The 15051-nt window shown below is 42.6% G+C and overlaps 1 protein-coding gene across 3 annotated transcripts in view; it reads right to left on the reverse strand.

Moving 5' to 3' along the window:
• LOC115169673 (rho GTPase-activating protein 21) overlaps positions 1-15051 on the reverse strand; it is a 93696-nt gene that overhangs the window by 55919 nt on the left and 22726 nt on the right. For all 3 annotated transcript variants that reach the window (XM_029725546.1, XM_029725547.1, XM_029725548.1), the window contains exons 3-4: positions 4376-4561; positions 3983-4004 (exon numbers count right to left, since the gene is read on the reverse strand). In XM_029725546.1, the coding sequence (XP_029581406.1) occupies positions 3983-4004; positions 4376-4561 (208 nt within the window). The remainder of the gene's footprint in view (positions 1-3982; positions 4005-4375; positions 4562-15051) is intronic.

Here is a 15051-nt window from a genome sequence, read left to right on the forward strand (position 1 = left end):
GGAGGATCCCATCAGCTTTCTATAGGCTAGGCCTACTATATTTATTTCTCAACTTTCCTAATGTTAAGCACATTGCTTCTCTTTACAACAGGAGTATGGCCTACCTGGCTGGCATGAAAATTAACCACAGGAATAGCATCCTCCATTCGATATTTAAGTGCATAGATGACATGTATTTTTTCCGCTGCCCCTGTTTCAATACAGGTGCATGATAATGGTCCATTCTATATCAAAACAAATTTCACACATTTAGTATATGTAAAGACCAGATTAAATCAAGAATTGTCTGATGGGTGACAATATTAGCCTATCACTTGTGAATGATGCACAGCATAAGGCAAGAAACAGCGCATGCCTTTTTCCCCGACTTTTCCAAATCATAGTCTCACACCTCATGTAGCCTAGCCCATAGGCATACATGTTTGATGAGGTTTGTATCACAACTAAAGTGGCAAATAACTTCTTAAAATGAAGCACATTAATCCACTTACAGCGGGTGTAGAGCCTAACTAGAATACATAAGCAGAGCGTGAGTTTCAAGTTTGGGAAAGATCATTTTCACCATAAAAATTCTCCTTTATAATAAAAGCATTTGCGCTTCTAGCCTACTGCCGTGTGCGCATTGCTGCGCTTATAATGTGAAGAAATAGCCTAATAGTTTATCAACATTTTAAGCTAAAAGGTTCTGATCTGTTGCGTCAGCCTCATTACTTAAAGGTTTTTGGACGCTAGTGGTTGTATTAATTTGGGATCTATCGCATCCCACAACTGTCTCAGAGTATGGGTGGAATATTACTTTCTTGCAAAGAATAGGTCAACTTTTGTACTATGGGGGATAGTAGATTGACATAGGCTAGTGCTGTTCGTTAGGCCTACTCATCTTGTTGGCTGACGAAAAATAAATGTGGAAAGTTGTTCCAATATCTTCAATATGTGCCTCGGAATTGGATAAGGATGCAGAAGCGTCCCCGATGTGTCTGTCTTCACTTGTAGCCTGTGAGAAAGACCCGATCACGTGACGGAGAGCCATGTGAGTGAGCTTCGGAGCGCTCAGCCAGGAGAAGGGAATTATAATTATTATATTCAGCCCAAGGGCACAACAGCCAGTTGCCACAATTATTTTTAGGAGGGATTACGGCCACACAAAGGGGATGCCACCGGGAAATTCAAGTCATTGTCAAGTTCTTTGGGACAGGGGGCAGTATTTTCACATCCGGATGAAAAGCGTGCCCCGAGTAAACTGCCTGCTACTCAGGCCCAGAAGCTAGGATATGCATATTATTAGATTAGTAGATTTGGATAGAAAACACTCTGAAGTTTCTAAAACTGTTTCAATGATGTCTGTGAGTATAACAGAACTCATATGGCAGGCAAAAACCTGAGCAAAATCCAACCAGGAAGTGGGAAATCTGAGGTTTGTAGTTTTTCAAGTGATTACCTATCCAATATACAGTGTAAATTTGGTCAGATTGCACTTCCTAAGGCTTCCACTAGATGTCAATCTTTAGAACGTTGTTTCAGGCTTCTATTGTGAAATGGGAGTGAATAAGACCAGTCACAGTAACTGCCTCAGCTGAAAGCCTTTAGTTGTTGATCGCGCACGGCCGTGAGCACGAGCTCCGTTCCCTTCCATTTCTAAAGACAAAGGAACTGTCCGGTTGGAATATTATTGAAGATTTATGATAAAACATCCTAAAGATCGATTCTATACATCGTTTGACATGTTTCTACAAACTGTAATGGAACTTTTGACTTTTCGTCTGGACTTAGTGCCCGCGCCTTGTGCATTTGGAATAGTGAACTAAATGCGCAAACAAAAAGGAGGTAGTTGGACATAAATATTAAGTTTATCGAACAAAACAAACATTTATTGTGGAACTGGGATGCCTGGGAGTGCATTCCGATGAAGATCAAAAGTAAGTGAATATTTATAACACTATTTCTGACTTTTGTTGACTGCACAACATGGCGGGTATCTGTATGGCTTGTTTTGGTGGCTGAGCGCTGTTCTCAGATTATCGCATGGTGTGCTTTCACCGTAAAGCTTTTTTGAAATATGACACAGCGGTTGCATTAAGGAGAAGTTTATCTATAATCCTATGCATAACACTTGTATCTTTCATCAAAGTTTATGAGTATTTCTGTAAATTGATGTGACTCTCTGCAACATCACCGGTTGCTTTGTAGGCAAAACATTACTGAACATAACGCGCCAATGTAAACTAAGATTTTTGGATATAAATGTGAACTTCATCGAACAAAACATACATGCATTGTGTAATATGAAGTCCTATGAGTGCCATCTGATGAAGATCATCAAAGGTTAGTGATTAATTTGATCTCTATTTCTGCTTTTTGTGACTCCTTTCTTTGGCTGGAAAATGGCTGTATGTTTTTTTTGTGACAAGGCGCTGACCTACCGTAATCGTATGGTATGCTTTCGCCGTAAAGCCTTTTTTTTAAATCAGACACTGTGGCTGGATTAACAAGAAGTTTATCTTTAAAATGGTGTATAATACTTGTATGTTTGAGGAATTTTAATTATGAGAATTGTTGTGATGATTTAGCACTGTCGTTGCACCAATGTGTACCTAACCATAAACATCAACGTTTTTTTTTAAATCAACATACAAGTATATATTTTAAACCTGCATATTTAGTTAATATTGCCTCCAAACATGAATTTATTATAACTAGGGAAATTGGGTCACTTTTCTTGCGTTCCGTTCAAGCAGTCAAGGTATATGCAGCAGTTTGGGCCACCTAGCTCGTTGTGAACTGTGTGAAGTCCATTTATTCCTAACAAAGACCGCAATTAATTTGCCAGAATTGTACATAATTATGACATAACATTGAAGGTTGTACAAGGTAACAGCAATATTTAGACTAGGGATGCCACCCATTAGATAAAATACGGAACGGTTCCGTATTTCACTGAAAGAATAAACGTTTTGTTTTTGAAATGATCGTTTCCGGATTCGACCATATTAATGACCTAAGGCTCGTATTTCTGTGTGTTATTATGTTATAATTAAGTCTATGACTTGGTATTTGATAGAGCAGTCTGACTGAGTGATGGTAGGCAGCAGCAGGCTCTTAAGAGCCTCTTAAGAGCCTGCAATACCTCAAATCATTTGGAGAAATTATACTTTATTTTATTCAGCTATATTCAATTGTATTCTTCATACTATGAAATAATGCCACGGAATTCTAAGCAAATCTTGTCTGCTAAATTAACTAGTGTAGCCCACAGCCATATGGCATAGACAGATTAGGGCCTAAAATAGGACAACTCAAGAGTATGCTATTCTGTTCTTCTAAAATAGACTACATTTTCTTCATATCATGTTTCCTTAGACCTGTAAAATAAATCCTGGATTTATTGTGATAGTGTACGCTATATTACATGGATTTATTAGACTTTTTAAAACGTAGACGTTCCAAAGGTCTGCATCAATGGCTTGTAGGCTATGCGGGGAAAACAGGAGATGCTAAATTATGTATTTATGTTAATTAACGGTCATTTACTGTTAGACCGCAGTTATTTGCTTGACAATCACCGGCTGACAAAATGTAATGACATCCACAGCTCTAAACAGGACTAGTGTCCTAAAACAACAAAACACCCATGCACAAGTGCACGCATACACCTACAAACACACAAGCGAAAAACTAAAAACAAGGGCTTTGGGCAACGTTTTGTAGTGATGTGAAAGGGTTGACAATGACAACAAAGTGCAGTTAGAAGGATAAAGTTCAAGGGTCAGTTGAGGACAGTAACCGGTGGTGCTGCTGACCAAACTGTTTCAGGCAGGCCTCTACAAAGGTCACCCTAACACGACAGCTACATTGTACCATGTGCATAACAAGGAAGTAAAAGAGCTAAATCAACATATGGAAAAATCATACTAAGTGGGAGGCAGAGTGACTGACTATGCAGTAGTGAAGGACAGACAGGGAGAGGAAGGAACTGTCAGCTTACCTCTGCGTCCATGCTCTTCCTCCTAAAAAAAAAAAGAATATCAACATGAGTTTTGATGCCGTTACAGATGCAGCATTGGTCTGTAAATGTCTGATATCTCAACAGGTATCATACATCCTTTGGTACAGATAAAATCTGCCATTTTGTTATTTGCCACCAGCAATGATGAAGATACCATAGTTCAATGGGCTCAGGGAGTTGTTTGAAGGGATCAACTGATTTTACACAAATTGCGTTCGGGGCATTACTCTCATTTTGGTGCAACTCCTGCCACAATGACATCATACAAAGTGCTACAGTAAATGAACTGAATGTACTGAATGGAAAAGAGTAAATAAACGGAATGAACTGAATGGAAGAGCTTTGGAATGTTCATGTGACTGTGGTGCTTACTGGGAAGGGGTAAGGGTGCACTGCAGACTCTGGTGGGTAGACGATGAAGTGGCGCAGGGTGAAGCCGAAGCCCTGAGAGGTGCGCCGCAGATGGATAGTCTTGGGACCCGGCCACGAGAAGGGCTCCTCCTCTCCCTGGAGGTTGAACAGGCCTGCAGGGGAATCACCCCACTCTGGCACGTCATTCTGGGGGGAGAAGGGGAGAGAAACGAGAGCGAGGGAGGGAGTGTGAGAAGGGGAGGGGAAGAAAGCAAGGAAAGGCGGGTGGGAGACGGGAGAGAGGCAATCATTATACCGTACACAACTGTATGACAGATTGAAATAAGATCTACTGCAGGTGACTACTCAAATTCTACTGAGAAAGGCAAGAATTGTGAGAAAGTAGTACAAAGTTCAAAGAAACAAAAATCTATGCATGTGGTATGAATGCATTTATTTGTTTTGAAAACTAAATCACGAGTCTGGCAACGACTGAGTGTATTCTGTAGCCTGCTGCCTAATGGTTCATAAGCAACAGTAATAATAAAGTTAAATCCACATCATGTGTCTAGACTAGGTGATCAGAAACATGGGATCTAGAGGAAATTCACAAAAGTCTCCAGTAGTGCAACCCCAAAAAAAAGAAACTAGAGATTAAGAAATATCAGAACGACCAATACCAGAGTCCGGGATATAAATAAGCGGTGTCTATAGACAGTATGGACAATACACAAGGAAAAAGGTATGTACAGCATAAGTTTATACAATATGTAAACACTTAATGTATAGCATTCAATGACTATGCACCATGGCATAACATTTTATTTTTGGTCCACCAAACTAGAGGTCGACCGATTATGATTTTTCAACGCCGATACCGATGATTGGAGGTCCGAAAAAAGCCGTTACCGATTACTCGGCCGATTTTTTGATTTTTTTGTAATAATGACAATTGCAACAATACTGAATGAACACTTATTTTGACTTAATATAATACATCAATAAAATCAATTTAGCCTCAAATAAATAATGAAACATGTTCAATTTGGTTTAAATAATGCAAAAACAAAGTGTTGGAGAAGAAAGTAAAAGTGCAATATGTGCCATGTAAGAAAGCTAATGTTTAGGTTCCTTGCTCAGAACATGAGAACATATGAAAGCTGGTGGTTCCTTTTAACATGAGTCTTCAATATTCCCAGGTAAGAAGTTTTAGGTTGAAGTTATTATAGGAATTATAGGACTATTTCTCTCTATACGATTTGTATTTCATATACCTTTTGACTATTGGATGTTCTTATACGCACTTTAGTATTGCCAGTGTAACAGTATAGCTTCCGTCCCTCTCCTCGCTCCTACTTGGGCTCGAACCAGGAACACATCAACAACAGCCACCCTCGAAGCAGCGTTACCCATGTAGCGCAACGAGAACAACTACTCCAAGTCTCAGAGCGAGTGACGTTTGAAACGCTATTAGCTAGCCATTTCACATCGGTTACACCAGCCTAATCTTGGGAGTTGACAGGCTTGAAGTCAAACAGCGCAATGCATTGCAAAGGGCTGCTGGCAAACGCACGAAAGTGCTGTTTGAATGAACGCTTACAAGCCTGCTGCTGCCTCTACCATCGCTCAGTCAGACTGCTCTATCAAATCATAGACTTAATTATAACATAATAACACAGAAATACGAGCCTTAGGTCATTAATATGGTCGAATCCGGAAACTATCATCTCGAAAACTATTTTTTTCTCCTGTCAGTGAAATACAGAACTGTTCCGTATTATATCTAACGGGTGGCATCCCTAAGTCTAAATATTCCTGTTACATTGCACAACCTTCAATGTTATGTCATAATTACGTACAATTCTGGCAAATTAGTTCGCAACGAGCCAGGCGGCCCAAACTGTTGCATATACCCTGACTCTGTTTGCAAGAGAAGTGACACATTTTCCCTAGTTAAAAGAAATTCATGTTAGCAGGCAATAAACTAAATATGCAGGTTTAAAAATATATACTTGTGTATTGATTTTAAGAAAGGCATTGATGTTTATGGTTGGAGCAACGTGTACCTAAGAGATTATATGCAATGCAGGACAGGCTAGATAAACTAGTAATATCATCAACCATGTGCAGTTAACTAGTGATTATAATTGATTGATTTTTATAAGATAAGTTTAATGCTAGCTAGCAACTTACCTTGGTTTCTTACTGCATTCGCTTAACAGGCAGGCTCCTCGTGGAGTGCAATGTAAAGCAGGTGGTTAGAGCGTTGGACTAGTTAACTGTAAGGTTGCAAGAGCTGACAAGGTAAAAATCTGTCGTTCTGCCCCTGAACAAGGCAGTTAACCCACCGTTCCTAGGCCGTCATTGAAAATAAGAATGTGTTCTTAACTGACTTGCCTAGGTAAATAAAGGTCACTTTTTTTTTATCGACGTCTAAAAACACCGATTTCCGATTGTTATGAAAACTTGAAATCGGCCCTAATTAAAATCGGCCATTCCGATTAAATCGGTCGACCTCTACACCAAACACTGTGGCAGGTAGATTTAAAACAAACCAGACACTCAGATTTTTGACAAGCCAGAATACACATTTATTTTGCTAAAATTACACCAAAATAACAAAACAAAAAAAGATGAGCATGCTTTGTAATGTTTCTAAAACAATAGATGTATTACTAGAAGTAACGTGGTATATTGTTTATTTCCTTTTTGTGACCAACGCTAGCCACTGGCTTCCTGTTTAGGCTAGGGCTGATTTCAAGGTTTTACTGCTAACCAACAAAGCATTACATGGGCTTGCTCCTACCCATCTCTCCGATTTTGTTCAGCCGTACGTGTACGCTACACATACGCTACGGTCACAAGATGCAGGCCTCCTTATTGTCCCTAGAATTTCCAAGCAAACAGCTGGAGGCAGAGCTTTCTCCTATCCATGTGAGAGACGCAGACTTGGTCTCGACCTTGAAGTCTTTATTGAAGACTCATCTCTTCAGTAGATCCAATGATTGAGTGTAGTCTGGCCCAGGAGTGTGAAGGTGAACGGAAAAGCACTGGAGCGACCAGTCCCCCTCTCTCCCCTGGGATTCTCTGCCTTAAACCCTATTACAGGGGCTGAGTCACTGGCTTACTGGTGCTCTTCCATGCCGTCTCTAGGAGGGGTGCGTCACTTGAGTGGGTTGAGTCACTGACGTGATCTTCCTGTCCGGGTCATGGGGGAGATCTTCATGGGCTATATGCAGCCTTGTCTCAGGGTAGTAAGTTGGTGGTTTGAAAAAATCCCTCTAGTGGTGTGGGGGCTGTGCTTGGCAAAGTGGGTGGGGTTACATCCTACCTGGTTGGCCCTGTCCGGGGGTATCGTCGGACAGGGGGCCACAGTGGATCCGGACCCTTCCTGTCTCAGCCTCCAGTATTTATGCTGAAATAGTTTATGACGGGGGGCTAGGGTCAGTCTGTTATATCTAGAGTATTTCTCCTGTCTTATTCGGTGTCCTGCGTGAATTTAAGTATGCTCCCTCTAATTCTCTCTCCCTCCTCTCCCGGAGGACATGAGCCCTGGGACCTTGCCTCAGGACTACCTGGCCTGATGACTCCTTGCTGTCCCCAGTCCACCTGCTTGTGCTGCTGCTCCAGTTTCAACTGTTCTGCCTGCAGCTATGGAACCCTGACCTGTTCACCGGATGTGCTACCTTGTCCCAGACCTGCTGTTTTCAACTCTGTCTGCCGCACCTGCTGTCTCTAACTCTGAATGCTCGGCTACGAAAAGCCAACTGACATTTACTCCTGAGGTGCTGACCTGTTGCGCCCTCTACAACCACTGTGATGATTATTATTATTATTATTAGACCCTGCTGGTCATCTATGAACGTCTGAAGATCTTGGCCATTTACTGTTATAATCTCAACCCGGCACAGCCAGAAGAGGACTGGCCACTCCTCAGAGCCTGGTTCCTCTCTAGGTTTCTTCGTAGGTTCCTGCCTTTCCCGAGTGGCGCAGCAGTCTAAGGCACAGCATCTCAGTACAAGAGGCGTCACTGTAGTCCATGGTTCAAATCCAGGCTGTATCACATCCGGCCGTGATTGGGAGTCCCATAGGGAGGCGCACAACTGGCCCAGCATCGTCCGGGTTTGGCCCTGGGAGGCCATCATTGTAAATAAGAATGTGTTCTTAACTGACTTGCCTAGTTAAATAAAAAATGTAATAAACATTTCTAGGGAGTTTTTCCTAGCCACAGTGCTTCTACATCTGCATTGCTTGCTGTTTGGGGATTTAGGCTGGGTTTCTGTATAGCAATTTGTGACATCGGCTGATGTAAAAAGGGCTTTATAAATACATTTGATTTGATGGAACATAGATAAATGCTATTTTTTTCCCAGTGCCGCCCTTGTTATAAAAATATTTTTTTCCCCCTTCATTCGATTACTCAAATAAAAAAATTGTGTGAGTACTCGCAGTCAAAAAAGGTCAAATACCCATCCACACTACAGCCCCCACAAGAGTCACGGGACTCGTCCTAAGTCAGTACCGCCAAACCGGAGGGGATGACTGCCGTTTTGCAGGCTCCTAACCAACTGTGCTATTTTATATGGAACTTATTTTGAACATAAAGTTGCTGCTACCGTTTCTTATGACTGAAAAGAGCTTCTGGACATCAGAACAGCGATTCCTCACACCGAACTGGACAAAGACGAAACAGGGGGCGGCGGTCAGGGTGCCTTGTGAGGATTCGTAGGCGAGTGAGTAAAGCGCCACTACCATCGGTTCTATTCACCAACATGCAATCACTGGAAAACAAACTGGATGATCAACAGTTGAGACTATCCTTCCAACATGACATAAGATATTAAAAAAAAGTATGTTTCACCGAGTCGTGGGTGAACGACGACACGGATAATTTAGAGCTGGCGGGGATTTCCATGCATCGGCAGGTATTGCTCGCCTGAGGTAGAGTAACTCATGATAAGCTGTAGACCACACTCTCTATATTATTCATAGCCGTCTATTTACCACTACAAACTGATGCTGGCACTAAGACCGCACTCAACGAGCTGTATAAAGTCATAAGCAAACAAGAAAATGCTCATCCAGAAGCAGCGCTCCTAGTGGCCGGGGACTTTAATGCAGGGAAACTTAAATCTGTTTTACCTCATTTCTATCAGCATGTCACATGTGCAACCAGAGATTTTTTTTTTTTTTTAACTCTAGACCACCTTTACTCCACACACAGAAACGCATACAAAGCTTTCCCTCGCCCTCCATTTGGCAAATCTGACCATAATTCTATCCTCCTGATTCCTGCTTACAAATAAAAACTAAAGAAGGAAGTACCAGTGACTCGCTCAATACGGAAGTGGTCAGATGACGGATGCTACGCTACAGGACTGTTTTGCTAGCACAGACTGGAATATGTTCCGGAATTCTTCTGATGGCATTGAGGAGTACACCACATCAGTCACTGGCTTCAACAATAAGTGTGTCGACAATGTCCCAACCAGAATCCATGGATTACAGGCAACATCCGCACCGAGCAAAAGGCTAGATCTGCCACTTTCAAGGAGCAGGACACTAATCCGGATGCTTATAAGAAATCCCGCTTTGCCCTCAGACGAACCATCAAACAGGCAAAGTGTCAATACAGGACAAAGATTGAATCCTACTATACTGGCTCTGACGCTCGTCGGATGTGGCAGGGCTTGCAAACTATTACGGACTCCGAAGGGAAATGCATCCGCGACCTGCCTAGTAACGCGAGCCTACCAGACGAGCTAAATGCCTTTCATGCTTGCATCGAGTCAAGCAACACTGAAGTATGCATCAAAGCATCAGCTGTTCCGGATGACAGTGATCACGCTTTCCATAGCCAATGTCAGCAAGACCTTAAAACAGACGGATTACCAGGGCGTGTACTTAGAGCAAGAGCGAAACAAATGGCTAGTGTCTTCACTGACATGTTCAACCTCTCCCTGACCCGAGTCTGTAATACCTACATGTTTCAAGCAGACCACCACAGTCCCTGTGCCCAAGAATGCGAAGGTAAACTGCCTCAATGACTACCGCCCCCTGTAGCACTCACGTCAGTAGCCATGAAGTGATTTGAAAGGCTGGTCATGGATCACCCTACACCCAATGCTGTTCATTGACTACAGCTCAGCGTTCAACACCATAGTGCCCACAAAAATCATCAATAAGCTAAGGACCCTGGGACTAAACACCTCCCTCTGCAACTGGATCCTGGACATCCTGACGGGCCACCCCCAGGTGGTAAAGGTAGGCAACAACTCATCTGCCACGCTGATCCTCAACATAGGGCCCCTATGGGGTGCGTGCTTAGTCCCTTCCTGTACTCCCTGTTCACCCACGACTGCGTGGCCAAGCATGACTCCAACACCATCATTAAGTTTGCTGACGACACAACAGTGGTAGGCCTGATCACCGACAACGATGAGACAGCCATAGGGAGGTCAGAGACCTGGCAGTGTGGTGCCAGGACAACAACCTCTCCCTCAACGTGAGCAAGACAAAGGAGAAGATCGTTGCCTACAGGAAAAGGAGGGCCGAACAGGCCCCCATTAACATCGACGGGGCTGTTGTAGAGCTTGTCGAGAGTTTCAAGTTCCTTGGAGCCAAATGGCCAGCAGCAGACCGCCCTGCACCCTACTGCTGGCTTACCTCTGAAGCTAAGCAGTGTTGGATCTGGTCAGTCCAAGGATGGGAGACCAGATGCTGCTGGAAGTGGTGTTGGAGGGCCAGTAGGAGCAATCTTTTCTCTGGTCCCCCCAAAAATTGCCCCCGGGCAGTGATTGAGGACTTTGCTTTGTGTAGGGTGCCATCTTTCGAGTGGGACGTTAACCGGGTGTCTTGACTCTGTGGTCACTAAAGATCTCATTGCACTTATCGTAAGAGTAGGGGTGTTTAACTCCGGTGTCCTGGATAAATTCCCATTCTGGACTCACACCGTCACCTAATCATCCCCAGCTATTCCCCAGGTCATTGCTGTACATGTGAATGTGTTCTCAGTCAACTTACTTGGTAAAATAAGGGTTAAATAAATAAAAACAAACACCCATCATGGTCCAAACACACCAAGACAGTCGTGAAGAGGGCACGACAACACCTTTTCCCACTCAGGAGACTGAAAAGATGGCATGGGTCCCCACACCCTAAAAAAGCTCTAAAGCTGCACCATCGAGAGCATCCTGACCAGTTGCATCATCGCCTGGTATGGCAACTGCTCGGCATCTGACCGTAAGGCGCTACAGAGGGTAGTGCGAACGGCTCAATACATCACTGGGGCCAAGCTTCCTGCCATCCAGGACCTATATACTAGGTGGTGTCAGAGGAAGGCCCAAAAAATTGCCAGACTCCATCCCATGTCATAGACTGTTCTCTCTGCTAAAGCACGGCAAGCGGTACCGGAGCAGCATGTTTGGGTCTAAAAGTCTCCTTAACAGCAAGCCATAAGACTGCTTCACAATTAATCAAATGACCCCCCCCCCCTTTTTACTGCTGCTACTCACTGTTTATTATCTATGCAAAGTCACTTTACCCCTACCTACACATACAAATTACCTCGACTGACCTGTACTACCGCACATTGACTCGGTACCGGTAGCCCCTGTATATAGCCTCGATATTGTTGTCATCTTGTTTTACTTAATTTTTTTTTACACCCTTATTTTATTTTGCAAATATTTTCTTAACTGTATTTCTTGAACTGTATTGTTGGTTAAGGGCTTGTAAGTATGCATTTCACGGTAAGGTCTACACTTGTTGTATTGGGTGAATGTGACAAATAAAATGTGATTTGATTCAGTCTGTTACGTCCGACCCCTCTATGGAAAGGTGAGACTCACGAACATGTACCTGTAGGTGGTTTTGCTCTAGGGCACAAGCCTCAAAAGACTAGTGTAAAGGTAGCCTGGTACCTATATAAAAAATGTATAATAGTACGGATGTTGTTTATTGCCAAACAAAATGGGTGTTAAAAAGGTGGAAATAAATTCCACAAATTAACTTTTAACCTGGTATGGCTAGGGGGCAGTATTTTCACGGCCGGATAAAAAAACGTACCCGATTTAATCTGATTATTACTCCTGCCCAGAAACTAGAATATGCATATAATTATTAGCTTTGGATAGAAAACACTCCAAAGTTTCTAAAACTGTTTGAATGGTGTCTGTGAGTATAACAGAACTCATTTGGCAGGCCAAAACCTGAGAAGATTCTGTACAGGAAGTACCCTGTCTGACCATTTCTTGGCCTTCTTGAATATCTCTATCCAAAACAGGGGATCTCTGCTGTTACGTGACACTTCCTACGGCTCCCATGGGCTCTCAGAAGGCGGCAAAAAGCTGAATCGTGGCTTTGCAGGCCCTGGCTGAAAAACATTAGCGCGTTTGGATAGTGGCCGGTCAGAGTACTATGAGACCGACGCTCGTGCACGAGTCGACTCCATGTTTACTTTCTCTCTCTTTGAACGAAAACAACCACTCCCGGTCGGAATATTATCGCTTTTTTACGAGAAAAATGGCATAAAATTGATTTTAAACAGCGGTTGACATGCTTCGAAGTACGGTAATGGAATATTTAGATTTTTTTTGTCACGAAATGCGTCGGGCGCGTAACCCTTCGTCACCCTTGGATAGTGTCTTGAACGCACGAACAAAACGCCGCTATTTGGATATAACTATGGATTATTTTGAACCAAACCAACATTTGTTATTGAAGTAGAAGTCCTGGGAGTGCATTCTGACGAAGAACACCAAAGGTAATCAAACTTTTCTAATAGTAAATCGGAGTTTGGTGAAGGCTAAACTTGCTGGGTGTCAAAATAGCTAGCCCTGTGATGCCAGGCTATGTACTCAGAATATTGCAAAATGTGCTTTCACCGAAAAGCTATTTTAAAATCGGACACCTCGATTGCACAAAGGAGTTCGGTATCTATAATTCTTAAAATATTTATGTTTTTTGTGAACGTTTATCGTGAGTAATTTAGTAAATTCACCGGAAGTGTTCGGTGGGAATGCTAGTTCTGAACGTCACATGCTAATGTAAAAAGCTGGTTTTTGATATAAATATGAACTTGATTGAAAAAAACATGCATGTATTGTATAACATAATGTCCTAGGCGTGTCATCTGATGAAGATCATCAAAGGTTAGTGCTGCATTTAGCTGTGGTTTTGTTTTTTGTGACATATGCTAGCTTGAAAAATGGGTGTCTGGCTGGGTACTCTGGCTGGGTACTCTGCTGACATAATCTAATGTTTTGCTTTCGCTGTAAAGCCTTTTTGAAATCGGACAGTGTGGTTAGATAAAGGAGAGTCTTGTCTTTAACAAGGCACACCTGTTAATTGAAATGCATCGCAGGTGACTACCTCATGAAGCTGGTTGAGAGAACGCAAAGAGTGTGCAAAGCTGTCATTAAGGCAAAGGGTGGCTACTTGGAAGAATCTAAAATATAATGCTGTGGGGATGTTTTTCAGAGGCAGGGACTGGGAGACTAGTCAGGATCGAAGCAAAGATGAACGGCGTAAAGTACAGAGAGATCCTTGATGAAAACCTGCTCCAGAGCGCTCAGGACTTCAGTCTGGGGTGACGGTTCATCTTCCAACTGAACAACAAGCCTAAGCACACAGCCAAGACCATGCAGCAGTGGCTTCGGAACAAGTCTCAATGTCCTTGAGTGGCCCAGCCAGAGCCCGGACTTGAACCTGATCGAACATCTCTGGAGAGACCTGAACATAGCTGTGAAGCGACGCTCCCTAGCCAACCTGACATGAACTGCAGAGAAGAATGGGATAAACTCCCCAAATACTGGTATGCCAAACTTGTAGCATCATACCCAAGAAGACTCAAGGCTGTAATCACTGCCAACGGTGCTTCAACAATGTACTGAGTAAAGGGTCTGAATACTTATGTAAATGTGATATTTTATTTTCAAAATTATACATTTGTAAAAATGTTATTGTCACATACACATGGTTAGCAGATGTTATTGCAAGTGCAGCGAAATGCTTGTGTGTAGGTTGAGCAGGATTTTTATATATCAATTTCAGAATAAAGTTGTAAAGTAACAATGTGGGGAAAAACAAGTTCTGAATACTTTCTGAATGCACTGTATGTAATTAAAAGTCTAATTAAAGTTTGGCTACATTTTCAGGTGCCTCCCTCATGTCAGCATCTGTCTGGATATAACAGGCTGTAGCCAATACACATAGGCTAACATCTACACTTTGACAAGTAGGCAAATTATTTATGTACATTTAATTACACCCGTTTTTAAACAGAATAGCTACCGTTTTTCCGTTTTCAAATCAATTTGTCTATTTTGGTTAATAGCCTTGGTGCCCTGGCAGATGGCCTTGGTGCCCTGGCAGATGATGGCCTTGGTAGATTGGCCTTCAAGAGGTGGCCAAACGGCCTTTCCCCTAAAATCATGAAATTCCAGGCCTGATACTCAGTTTGCTGCACGCACCAAACACATATTAGACAGCAAAGCTCTTGATTCAGGACAGGATTCTCTGCTGTTACCAAGAAAAGCTTGATTTTGAAAGAAGCTTATCACTTAGGTAGATAGCTAACTAGCTTCTAAATTAGTCAAGCAAATGCACGACTGCAGAGCATTTAGCACATGTTAGACAGTTAACTTAATAGTTAAGATAACTAGCTGGCAAACATTTACTTGCGAATTCCATACTGT

Source organism: Salmo trutta, chromosome 31 (genome assembly GCF_901001165.1).
Source record: "Salmo trutta chromosome 31, fSalTru1.1, whole genome shotgun sequence".
Taxonomy (NCBI): Eukaryota; Metazoa; Chordata; class Actinopteri; order Salmoniformes; family Salmonidae; genus Salmo; species Salmo trutta.